At 36.8% G+C, this 12,263-nt stretch overlaps 2 protein-coding genes across 4 annotated transcripts; one reads left to right on the top strand and one right to left on the bottom strand.

Moving 5' to 3' along the window:
- Positions 1-332: 332 nt before the first annotated feature.
- On the bottom strand, positions 333-2,456 carry LOC111477777 (ribosome biogenesis protein NSA2 homolog). The gene is made up of 9 exons (XM_023121664.1): positions 2,327-2,456; positions 2,116-2,235; positions 1,951-2,018; positions 1,509-1,617; positions 1,357-1,425; positions 1,211-1,268; positions 821-1,056; positions 669-720; positions 333-575 (listed from the first exon to the last, which is right to left on the bottom strand). Exons 1-9 carry the CDS (start codon positions 2,327-2,329, stop codon positions 508-510), a joined length of 783 nt encoding a protein of 260 aa, XP_022977432.1. The 5' UTR covers positions 2,330-2,456; the 3' UTR covers positions 333-507.
- Positions 2,457-3,670: 1,214 nt separating this feature from the next.
- LOC111478778 (exocyst complex component EXO70A1-like) lies at positions 3,671-11,098 on the top strand. 3 transcript variants are annotated; one of them, XM_023123230.1, is made up of 12 exons: positions 3,671-3,993; positions 4,284-4,379; positions 5,706-5,911; positions 6,703-6,942; positions 7,762-7,900; positions 7,999-8,211; positions 8,704-8,909; positions 9,375-9,572; positions 9,652-9,751; positions 10,324-10,562; positions 10,649-10,805; positions 10,940-11,098. In XM_023123230.1, exons 1-11 carry the CDS (start codon positions 3,835-3,837, stop codon positions 10,761-10,763), a joined length of 1,911 nt encoding a protein of 636 aa, XP_022978998.1. In that variant the 5' UTR covers positions 3,671-3,834; the 3' UTR covers positions 10,764-10,805; positions 10,940-11,098. The 3 variants fall into 3 exon arrangements, with proteins under 3 accessions (XP_022978998.1, XP_022978997.1, XP_022978996.1); XM_023123229.1 differs by having other exon boundaries at positions 10,906-11,098; XM_023123228.1 differs by having other exon boundaries at positions 10,649-11,098.
- The last annotated feature ends 1,165 nt before the right edge of the window (positions 11,099-12,263 follow it).

The raw sequence follows: 12,263 nt of genomic DNA, 5'->3' as shown, positions 1-12,263 counted from the left end.
TCTTTTTTTTTTTTTTGTCGACATGGACTACCAGAGTATCTAACTCTCATACTTTTGCACCCCAATTCAAATTCCACCCCTACACAAAATTTCACTCTCCTCCGCTTTGGTGATTTTCCCAATCAACCCAAAATTCACCACCTACCTTGACGATTATTAAAATAAAAAGTTGACCACGTTTGATTACTTTAAGCATATTCATAAGCTAACAAATGTTCCAGGGCATATGACCATTTTCCACATGTTTATGTATTGTAGATTGATAATCACTGTTCCTGAAAACACATGCAATTAAATGATACGGTGGGGGTGGAGGGGAATATTAGCGTCCAGAGACAAAATCCGCATGAAAAGTATATATATTTAAATAAGAATACATTTGTGGTTACATGTCAAGGAAGAGAGCTAATGGCCACAAAAAAATTGACAAGAAGAAAAAAGGAAGATTGTTGCTACCACTTGAACAATAATGCCTACCTGTGCTCCCCCAAGTCTAATTAAGTTTCTTCAGACAAGCAGAACAGCATTTATGCAGCCATCATTCTCCGGATTATTGGTCACCTGAGCATACTTCCCTGAAGAGACCCACCACACAAACAAAATATAATGTCAATAAACTTTCGTCCCAAATGAAGAAGAGTCCAAAAGAAAGGAACGAAAATCCTTACCCCACACTACTTTCCCAGCTGGTGTGACCAGTCCAAGTTCACTGACATTCACCTAATGAAAAAGGAAAAGAAGGGCATGTGTGACTAATAAGAAACAGAATTGATTGAAGACTTCACGCACAGTGAAGAGGTTGAGCGTATGAGCTATGTACCTCAATAATAGCTCCCTTGGTCATGACACCAAGAGACGTATACATAGGACCATTTGGATTTTTCTTCACTCCAATGATCTCGAGATTGAAAGTGCATTTAAGTTCGGGATGTGTTACATGTGCTTTTGTAAATCGAAGCCCAGATGGGCGGATAAACCGCTCATACTTGGGAGGTTTTCTTGTAAAACTAGCCCCGACAAATGTAGCTTTTGTGACCATCCTCTTCCATTGTTTTGCTGTAAGAATGCATGGATTAATGATTGCACTTTCATAGTTTATAGAAAATAACTGAAGATTCTCGACAATGGCTACACAGATTGTATTGCAGAAAAACTACAATTCAAGACGAACGTTTGCAAATAAACGAAGAAATCAGATATCAATACTTACCTTTCCTTTTACCAGTTCTTATCACTTTAAACATTTCATCCTCCGCAACAGGCCTGACCTAAATGAGGCATAAGAAGAGTGTGAACCTCAATAAAAATGTTACTCTTAAACGAAAGATAATTAAGGCAACAACAAACAGCTCTTACCTTGGGCAGGGGAACTTCCCACTTTCCAGCTTTTTCTTTCCTTTTTTGCTTAATGGTGTTGCTAAGAACCTATTTTAAAGTACAGTCAGATTCCCAGATTTATTTAGAAAAACTACATGACTAAGTTAAAAGAAAGTTCCAATATTGCATACTTTTGCCCGAGCTGTATTTTCACGATCCAATAGATAGGCAGGAAGAGCACCTTCTTGAACATCATCATCAACCTTGCGTCTACTTGAAGACTCCTCGTGCATAGCCAATCTGTTGAAACAAGCATACAGTAATTACCAATCTAGCACTATTTATTTCATTCAAAATGCATTAATGTAATGAAATTTGTCAAACGCCCTAATCAAGAGAGTGCCACTTTAACGAAACTACTACTCTAATCGATTATAGCAATACCAAATGCACAATAAAAATAATGAACGCTTATCAAACTATTACAACTCCAGTCTACTATAGAAAATACGAAATGCACAGTAAAGAATTGGAAAAATGATAGAATTAAACCCCTAAAGGACTGTTGAAATACAAGATCAAAGATATTAACAACCGGAGAAGAATTCACAAGAATCCACAAAAGATACTCACGTTTTTTTCATCAGAGCCTTCTCCGCATATCGTTTCTTCGCGAACATCTTACCCTTGATACCCAAAGCCTGCAACATTAGAGTTCAATCAGAAAGAGAACGTCAATATCATAACCGAATTGAAAATTACAAATAAGCGGAAATTGAAATAAGGAATGAAACCAACCTTCTGGGCCATAGCAGATCGTTTGTGCACTTCACGAGCCTCCTTCTTGCGTTTACGCTCAAAGTGATCATGGCGGTAGCCATGTCGCTTCCTGTGAAGCTCAATGTAATCTCCCTGCGGCTGTTATGCAACAAAAGAATACAGAAACAATATTTCAAATGCAAATAACTGGAAACATATAGAGTTAAAGTTTACGAGTCGAGAAGCAAACCATGGCGAAATTTCACAGTCGCCGACCGGATTGTTCGTATAAGATTAAACCCTAGAGATGATGAAAAATCGATCAAAATTAAACCCCAACAAACTACAGGGAGCTCTTTGGGGAGTATTCCTACGTTAGAAAGAGGAGGTGATTCGACTCTCGAAATCTTAGGTTTAAATGATAAAGTTGGGCTTCAACCCATAATCAGGCCCATTATAAGCCCACTATTCGCCCGGCCCACTTTCTCTTTTTTTTAGAGTTAAATACACTTTAAATATAATAATAACGTGATTAATCTAACTCACCTAATTGTGTGAGAGTAATTAATACAATTCAGAACTTTCTATTTTCACAAGAGGATTCCGCTCGATCTAATTTAGTATCAAGGTGATTCTCTTTCTCTTTCGATATATATGGGTCCTTGCAACATTTTGACGACATCGTTATGATCAATTAATGAGACTTTGGTAGAAAATGTTCTTGCCTCTATCATTAGCTCGGGTAGTGGTTGTTTTTGGTGTTTCAGTCACCTTTCAATAGCTCTCTTAATTACGTGCGAGGAAGTACCTTCGTCGAGTAACGGAAAGCAAGTTAGTCCCCAAAAATGCTTGTTCTTTTGTTGTCGTCGGGGTCCAAAATCTTCTTTGACGAGACTTGAATTGGAGTATTGTAAGAGCGTGCACTTGAAAAGACCTTTAAAGAGAGAGATGAACTCAGTACAACCAAAATTCGTTAGTGAGTTTGATATTTTTTGTTGTGTTTAACCCAAATAACCAAAAAATAGAGAATCAGATTAGGTTAAGTTACGAACAACCTAATTTTTATTCAGTTATTTTAACTGTAATATATTTAATTAAAATCGAAAAAACTTACTAATGTATTTAATCAAAAGTTTTGTTAATATTTTATAAACTTAAAAAAAAAAATAGAAATACTCTTAACTATAGTAACCGGTTGAAAAAACATTCAAAAAATTTTAAAAGTAAAATTAAAAAATTTGAAGATAATCTATGAATGTTTTCATATTATACTTAACCTTAATTTTTTTAATAGTATTAAAAATTTATATTTTTTAAATAAGAAAATATTAATTATTTTTAGAATATTATAATTTTAAGAAGTATTTTTAAAATATTTGAAAATTTTAGAAGTATTATTGAAAACTTCCAAACAAAAAAAAAAAAAAAAAAAAAAAAAAAAAAACTATTATGTTTATTTTATTTTATTTATTTTCATCCGTACGCAAGATCTTCTCCAGGTAATTTTCGCGGTTTTCAAACCGGGTCTATTGCGGTGAACCGTCGGTATATAAACGGGGCCCATATTCTGACAACGAATAGCCTTTGGCAACCACCTTAATTTTTCGTCCTGCATTTCGAAGGGAGAAAAAGGCTAAAAAGGAAACAGAAGCTAGCTGAATTCTGTTCTTGAATCGGCTGCTTCGTGATCACGCATCTGCACTTCCATTCCGTTTTCTCTCCCCTACCAGACACACTGGGAGGAAATTTCCATCTCCAATGGGGGTTCCACAGACGATGGAAATTCTGAGCGCGAGAGCCGCACTTGTGAGAGAGTCGCTGCAGAAGAGCCAGAATGTCACAGAGAACATGGTCTCCATTCTTGGCTCCTTTGACTACCGTCTCTCCGCCCTTGAAACTGCAATGCGGCCTACTCAGGTGCTTTTTAATGATTCGTTGGTTAGCTTGCAGAATTTAGAAATGCATTAATTAGACACTGTTTCTTTGTTCTGAGGATTCTGCGAATTTATTCATACGTTGCGTACTATGTGTGAATTTGTGTCGTTATTGTGATCGTGCTGTCTATTTAACGTTAATTATAAGATCTGCTCGACGATTTGTTGATACGTTTGATTGATTTTAAGGAAACAGGACAGTTGCTGTTATTGTTATCTTCGTTTGTATTTTCTTTTATTTTTACTATCGTGTTCTTGTTTTTGACGCGACAGATAAGAACTCATTCAATCCGGATGGCACATGAAAATATTGACAAGACATTGAAGGCTGCGGAAAGTATGCTGGCTCAGTTTGATCTTACACGCAAGGTTGATAGCTCTTACCTTCTTGTTTATTTATTTATGGCTTCTGATATGCTGTTTGTTGTTAATATTATAAGCGTCTTGTCCTGTAGCAATTGTAGTTAGTTGGAATAAATATATCATACCCAAGCCACGCTCGTAATTCATGCCTCGCGACTGACTGGATTTGAATTGACTATAAGTTTTGTGTGATTTTTTATTTTATTTTATTTTTTTGTGTGGATATTTGCGGCACTGGAAATTTACATGAAATTGGTAGCGTTGCATTCCTTGGTGACTTCACGTCTCAGATTGTTTAGGCACTTTAAGAGACTGACAGGTGATAAAATCTTAAAAGTTTCCATTTGCACCATCTGGACAGGTTTCTTTGCCCTCTTAATTCTATTTCATTACGTCTACAACTTGGAAGCATAAATCATACCAGTTAAATATATAATCACCTGGAAATACGAATATACCAACACGCTAGAGGCACATGTTGTACAAAATTAGTTGGAACTTCTTTTGTTCTTTATTGTTAACATGGTGGGACACACAAGATGTAATTGAAGCCCTTGTGCGTTCTTCTCTGGTTCACACAGAGCACATGTTTACTTTTGTCTCGGGCTGTAGGATTGTTCTCCTCCAACTTGATCTCTGAATGAATTGATGAAAAATCAGTCTTTGTTTCTCATTGTCTATTTCTCTTTAATCATACTAAAGGGGGTTGGCAGCTTCTGTGCTTGGTTATGAATCCTATTTTTGTTCATCAAGTGAAGTGGTAGAGACAAAGAAAAAAGTAGCTGCTGAAATAGCTGGCTTGAGCAGCACATTGCCTTTTATAGTGATGAAAACGTGATGTTCGCTTGGCCTTTTGGCCATTTATGACAAAAATTTATCCCGGATGTTTAGAAGCAAAATGAGTTTAGCCAAAATCACCTTTTCTGTATGTCTGTGTATGTATGATTCCGTGAAAATCATATAATCAGTGCATTCTTTTGTATTGATAAGGCAGTAGAACCAAGTTAAATCATATATGTGATTACATGACATTAACGTGCCTCTATTGCATTATCTTAATCATTTGGATGACTTTTTTGTTGCAATGCCTGGTGACATGTTCGTGCTTCTCAATGTTATTTTATTATGTAAGAAAGACTGTTGGCAGTTGGTGGCTTCTGTAGTTTGATCAGAGAATTTACAGTGTTAGCATTTGGGTCAGTAAGTGGAACTGAGTTCCTATTTCTTTAGTTTCATATTTTTCTTTGAACACTATTACTGTCACTATTTTCAGTGTATGCAACTTGATTTTCTGTCTGCAAATGATATTATTACTTGAATTGAAAAATGTAGGCCGAGGCTAAAATACTCAGGGGGCCACATGAGGACTTAGAAATGTACTTGGAAGCAATTAGTCAGCTACGGAGCACCAATCGCTACTTTACTAGTAACAAAAATTTCAAAAGGAACGAAGCTATTCTTACCCATACAAGCAACTTGCTTGTCAAAGCCATTTCAAAGCTGGAAGATGAGTTCAGACAGCTTTTAACAAATTACAGGTTTGTTTTCTATTTTTTTATTGCTTTTTATGGGTAACTGTACGTTCACTGTTGTAACGTTTTTTAAGAATTGTTTTATAATCATTTGAATATTTTGATTTCAAGTAATCACCAATATATATAGACTTCCTCGTTTCTTTTCTTAGAGCTGTTCTCGTTCAGTTAAAGGTTTCAAAAGTTTGTGACGAAAAGGATATAACAGATGTTTCTCTCCTTGTTTCTGATTTAAATTAATAATCATCTTACGAACTTATGCTTGGTTAACATTTTTAATAATGCTTTTATTTTTCTCGGAGCCGTGGTTTCATAGAATAGATGTTCGTTTTTGTAATTTCTATTAGAATGAAAATATGAGGCCTCCGACAGTAAAGACATATGAGAGTAAGGGCAAAATGTCATTAGGGGATGCGTTGTGCGGGGGGACAGTGAAAATGTCATTAGGGGATGTGGAATTTCTGGCAAGTAAAGTTAGGAAGAAAGGTTACCAGCTTTCTGAAGTCAACTGGGTGTTTGGGGTCAAACCCAAGCCCGGGATGGGAACCTTAGATAAATGAACAGAGGATTCCTTGCTATGGTCACCTTGATCAACCCAACATTTTATAGTTTTAATTCCATCCTTTGGCTGTTATATTGAACTGTCAATTTTGTTATTCAGATTTGCTGCCTTCTTATCATAATTAGCCCTGCAGAAAAGCTAGGCAGTTGTTGTAATTAATATTTGAGATATTTGCACCACATTGTACTATTAATTGGTATACAAGAACAATGAATGTGGACTTACCAAATTGCAGTAAGCCAGTGGAACCCGAACGTCTATTCGACTGCCTCCCCAACTCGTTGCGTCCATCGTCAGCATCTAGGCAAGGTGATAGTGGTAGCAAAAATAGTTCTGATCATCACAACAAAAGCTTAGAAGCTTCCGTCTTCATTCCCCCAACTCTTATTCCTCCCAGGGTTCTTCCATTGTTGCATGATTTGGCCCAACAAATGATTCTAGCTGGCCATCAGCAGCAACTGTTTAGAATATACAGGTATCACCTCTTTTCCGGTTTTCTGATGATGTTTGACTAGTTAACGTTTTGAATACAAATTTGTTCAATATGTGGGTTGTTTTTTTTGTGAGATCCCACATTGGTTAGAGAGAGGAACAAAACATTCCTTATAAGGGTGTGGAAATCTCTCCCTAGTGGACGCGTTTTAAAACCTTGAGGGGAAGCCTGGAAGGGAAAGTTGCTAGCGGTGGGCTTGGTATGTTACAAATAGTATCATAATCAAATACCGGGTGGTGTGCCAGTGAGAATGCTGGAACCCCAAGAGAGGTGGATTATGAGATCCTACGTCGGGTTGGAGAGAGGAATGAAGTATTCCTTAAAAGAGTGTGGAAACCTCTCTCTTGTAGACGCGTTTTAAAACCTTGAGGGGAAGCCCGAAAAGGAAAGCCCAAAGAGGACAATATCTGCTAGCAGTAGCATGGGCTATTACATTTCTCATGCAACTTGCCATTTCCTTTGTTTAATATGCAAGTTGTAGATTTCTAGATTTCGATGAGAACATGTTATTTTATGCGGACTTTTTGATGATGCTAAGTTGCTGACTACTGACTTGAAATTCTGTATATTACATCTTTTTAGATAAAGTAATGAAATTTTGAGTACTGTTTGAGAATGAATCAGCCTATCGCTGTTCATTGTTCTTATATAATTCATTGTTATGCTTTAGGAAGCTTATACACGGAGTGATCAAATGTTTAAAGAGCGTTTGCTTAAAGAATGTCGCATCTTACATGTCTTACTTTCTATTCAGCCCTTCAAAATATGGACCAATTGAATAAATTATTTCTTTTATTTCAGGGATATTCGTGGTGCAGTCTTAGAACAGAGTCTTAGGAAATTAGGTGTTGAGAGGCTTAGCAAGGATGATGTCCAAAAAATGCAGTGGGAGGCTCTTGAAGCTAAGATTGGGAACTGGATACATTACATGCGCATTGCTGTAAGGACTTGCCATATTTGGTTGTGGTCATTTAAGCGTTCTATTCTGCGGTCCTATTTAAATTTTTATTCTCAACTATTTACTCCTGCTTGAAAAAGGTTAAATTGCTGTTTGCTGGGGAAAGGAAAATATGTGATCAAATATTCGAAGGTGCAGATGCTCTCCAGGACCAATGCTTCGCAGATGTGACTACAAGTAGCGTGTCAGTGCTACTAAGTTTTGGAGAGGCAATTGCCAAAAGCAAGAGATCTCCAGAAAAATTGTTTGTTCTTTTAGACATGTTTGAAATAATGCGAGAACTGCAACCTGAGGTACAACGTTATCCTTGCTTTCTTTTTTTGTCTGTTTCATTTGGGAGTGGAGGGATGGATGACACCTTATGGCTTCTCTTTTAAATGCCTGGGACTCAAATAATAAACGTTTTCTTCCAAATATCGGACATTACTTTTAATATTTTCAAATTTATGATATTTGGGATATCATTGCATATGTTATATTGCACTTTTACCCCCGAGTGTAAAATTGCCAATTCACTTTTGAGCCATATAGTCGGTCTTTTTCAATGGTTGTGGTTGTTGTTTGCATATTTTTATGGATTTATACCGTCAAGCTAAAATGAACCATTGGAATCTGAAATGGGTGACTTATTAACACTGTATTTGCTACAGTAAATTGATGCCATGCGGTAGGTTTTTATGCTTCTGTATGTGAGAAGATCAAAATCATATTTCCACGAGTGCAACTTGCCAACACTAAAGTGTATTTTACTTTTCAATTTCCTTTTGATGACGTGCTAAGAGCAGATTGAAACACTATTTGGAAGTAAAGCATGCATTGAAATGCGGGATTCTGCATTGAGCTTAACTATGCGCCTTGCCGAGACAGCTCAAGAGACCTTTGTTGATTTTGAAGAAGCCGTAGAAAGAGATGCCACAAAAACTGCTGTTCTTGATGGGACTGTTCATCCCTTGACTAGTTATGTGATAAATTACGTCAAGTTTTTATTCGAGTAAGTTAATACTTTCTGTGGCTTCCACTTCAATATTTCTTGTCATACTTTTCCCCCTTGAAACCACGACCCGCATCCCAGACATACCATACAACAACAGCTGCATTGTACGTTCTCCAAGTTGTTGCCTGAAGTACACGCCTTTCTCAATCATATTTACAATTATTACATTAAACTACAGCCTATTTTTCTGCTCTGGAACGTTTTGTTTTAATTCATAGATGATCTCCAAAAGAACTTTTCTGGCTCCCCTTTTCTTCTTCTTCTTTTTCCACCCTCGTTATTTGGTTCTTCTAAGAAATGATTTTTGATACATTTTATAAATACATCAGTATGGCTGATTGGCGCCTTTTCATGTGATTTCCTGGCAGTTGCATGTCTGTTGTTTTAGTTGTTGTTTTTATATCCTATTCGTACCCTATAGCTACAAAACTATGTTTCTCACAAACATCGTAAAATGTACAGCTACAAATCTACTTTGAAGCAATTATTCCAAGGTTTTGAAGCTAGCGATCCAGATGCTCAGTTAGGAGTGGTAACTAAAAGAATTGTGCAGGCCCTTCAGACTAACCTTGATGGGAAATCTAAGCAATATAGGGATCCTGCACTAACTCAATTATTTCTGATGAACAATATTCACTATATAGTGAGATCTGTCCGAAGGTTTGTAGTATATTTGGTTTGTATGTCAAAAGACTATGATTTATCCTATTGGTAATAGTTTGTTACAATGAGTTCTCAGATCGGAGGCAAAGGATTTGTTGGGTGATGACTGGGTGCAGATACATCGAAGGATTGTACAGCAGCATGCAAATCAATACAAGCGGATTTCTTGGGCAAAGGTTTGGTTCACTCGACTCTTTCTAGTGCAAATCAATTCAAGCGGATAACTTTCGATCTTTTACTTCTGGTTTTTCTCTTCTAATGCAGACAATAGATCAGTCTAAGAGAAAAAGTTAGAGGAAGTCCTATCCTTACCGGAACTTTATCTGTATAGTGTATGATATGATCTTTATGATGTCAAGGATGACATCATGAACTTGTAACCACTTTGGTGAAAAAGTTGGTTTATTTTTCATGGGACAACTGAACTGGTTGTCTTGACAAAAAGAATTGCACTTACTTATTCAACTGTGTGCCTCTTCTTTACCGAGAGAAAAAAGAATAAAGGGAAAAAGAAAAGAACTCATTTACATTAGGATGGGTCAAATAACGATCACAACTCACATTTATCACTGTACAATGTCGTTTAATAAGGTCGAGATGTAACCCTTAAAATGCAAACTTTTTCTAGGGAATGTGAAGATCATGGAAAACATATTAGCTTTTTCTCAGTATTTGCTATCAAGTCCCAAAAAGACCAAGAAATACTCTGGAGGGTTAGTATTCTAAGGTTTTTGTTTCTTGTTTGCAGATTTTGCAGTGCCTCACTGTTCAGGCCTCAGGTAGTGGTGGTGCATCGGCAGATGCTGGCGGTGGACTTTCAAGAGCTATGGTGAGAGATAGGTTCAAGACTTTTTACATTCAATTTGAAGAGCTTCATCAACGGCAATCTCAGTGGACAGTTCCTGACAGTGAGTTGCGGGAGTCATTGAGGTTGGCAGTTGCTGAAGTTTTATTGCCTGCCTACCGATCTTTCATCAACCGTTACGGGCATGTTCTCATTACTGCACTCTAAAATGATAAAACCTTAACTTTTACAATTGTGTGTATTCATGTGTAAACTACATGTGCAACAGGCAGATTGAGAATGGAAAAGCTTCTCAAAGATACATCAGATATTCACCGGAGGATCTTGAGCGTATGCTAAATGAATTTTTTGAGGGTAAGACATTCAGTGAACAAAAGCGCTAGTAGCTTCTCCAAATGCTCTGTACATGGACAAAGTTAGCGCAGGTACTTCCCCTCCCCCCCTTGTTCTTTTCTCTACAATTTGTATCATTAGATTCGTTCATCCATTTTTTAATATTTTCAACATCTACATGCTCGTATGCAGTTTCTAGCAGTATGACAAGTCCTTCCTCCTGCAGGCACCCTCATTTTTTTTAATGGTCTTGTTGTGTATATGTCAATTTATTCTCGCGAGCCTGCCTAGGAAAATATTCAAAGCTGTGTTCATTAATTGTATCTCTAGAAATTTTCAGAATCATAATAATTCATGTCAATGTAGAAGAAAAATTCCCAACGCTTGAGCTTGGCTACTCTTTCTTCATTTTTCTTTAGATTTCTTGTAATAAAGGGACAAAAACTTAACAAAATTTATAAATATGGCTGAAGTTAACGAAAGACTTTTTCATCAAATTAAGTAGGATATGATTCATCTCCCTCTCGGCTATTTAGTGGTTTCTATCCAATATACTTGGTGATTTCCAATCCTTGATATTGTAGTAGTAATAGTAGTATACGATGCTCTCCTCCACACTTTCCCTTATAAACAAACTTTCCAAACTGCCCACCGGAACCTTTCCTCTCCTTTTCCTTCCTTCTCACTTCTGAGACCTGAGCACACTTTTTACATCTATTAGGTAGGTGAACAAGACCTTTTCTTTGGTGCCTACGAGTAAGAATTAAGCGACGCCGAATGCGTTATATAGATTTTTTTCTCTCCTCGTAGTCTTCATTTGCCTCATGAAAGATTAATATGATTGCCAAAGAACCATTAAAATCACACGAGGATGCCGAGGCTTATACTTTGGTGCACCTTGAGCAACTAAAGATATGCCAAGGTAAGCCATCTGATAGGTTATATGGATTTTCCTTAAACTTCAAAGATCGAAAGTACAGAAGGCAAGCCTTTTGATCATTCAAATGGCTTCCTTCTGGCACACTCAATTGTTGGAGGTACATGAGGGAAGTAATTTTCTGTCATCAATCATGGAGGCCTGTTGACTATATTTGTTCATTTCATTCCGTAGGCTTCAACTTTACATCGTTGAATGCCCCTCCCCCAATTTGGATAATTAGTACAATTTATCCTAGAAGTTGCTAAGCTTGGAGAGATTAAAGTGTCATGAACATGTTGATGGTTTCCTTAGAACATCAGGAATATTAAGTAGAAGCCTGTTATGCTATTAGAATGGCCTCTGGTTGCTGAGGAAAATCTTCGTTAGTATTTTCGTCCCCGTCAGCATCGACATCTAAAACCTTGAAAATTAGTAATGTCACTCTTCGAGCTAAAATACTACAATAATTGCGAAGGGAAAACATCTGAATTATAAAGCCAAATCATTTGATGATCTAAGTTTTGCCTTAGGTCTTATTTTTCTGTTGAGGTGGCTTAATTTGTTTATAGATGGGTTATGTTAATTTCTGATAGGAAGTCATATTCATGGTCAAATGGAACATAAACTAATA

This window comes from Cucurbita maxima, unplaced genomic scaffold, assembly GCF_002738345.1.
Source record: "Cucurbita maxima cultivar Rimu unplaced genomic scaffold, Cmax_1.0 Cma_Scf00004, whole genome shotgun sequence".
NCBI classification, from domain to species: Eukaryota; Viridiplantae; Streptophyta; class Magnoliopsida; order Cucurbitales; family Cucurbitaceae; genus Cucurbita; species Cucurbita maxima.
Note: the sequence above shows the minus strand (reverse complement) of the source record. Positions and strands in the feature narration are given on the sequence as shown.

Bases quoted from the DNA above. Each gene is read 5' to 3' on its own strand.
- LOC111478778 (XM_023123230.1), top strand. From the start codon at position 3,835: ATGGGGGTTCCACAGACGATGGAAATTCTGAGCGCGAGAGCCGCACTT. The intron at 4,380-5,705 runs GTTGATAGCTCT...TGAAAAATGTAG, and splicing joins AGTTTGATCTTACACGCAAG to GCCGAGGCTAAAATACTCAG. The intron at 5,912-6,702 runs GTTTGTTTTCTA...ACCAAATTGCAG, and splicing joins CAGCTTTTAACAAATTACAG to TAAGCCAGTGGAACCCGAAC.
- LOC111477777 (XM_023121664.1), bottom strand. The intron at 2,019-2,115 runs GTTGGTTTCATT...CTAATGTTGCAG, and splicing joins GATCTGCTATGGCCCAGAAG to GCTTTGGGTATCAAGGGTAA. The intron at 1,618-1,950 runs GTGAGTATCTTT...TTGTTTCAACAG, and splicing joins AAGGCTCTGATGAAAAAAAC to ATTGGCTATGCACGAGGAGT.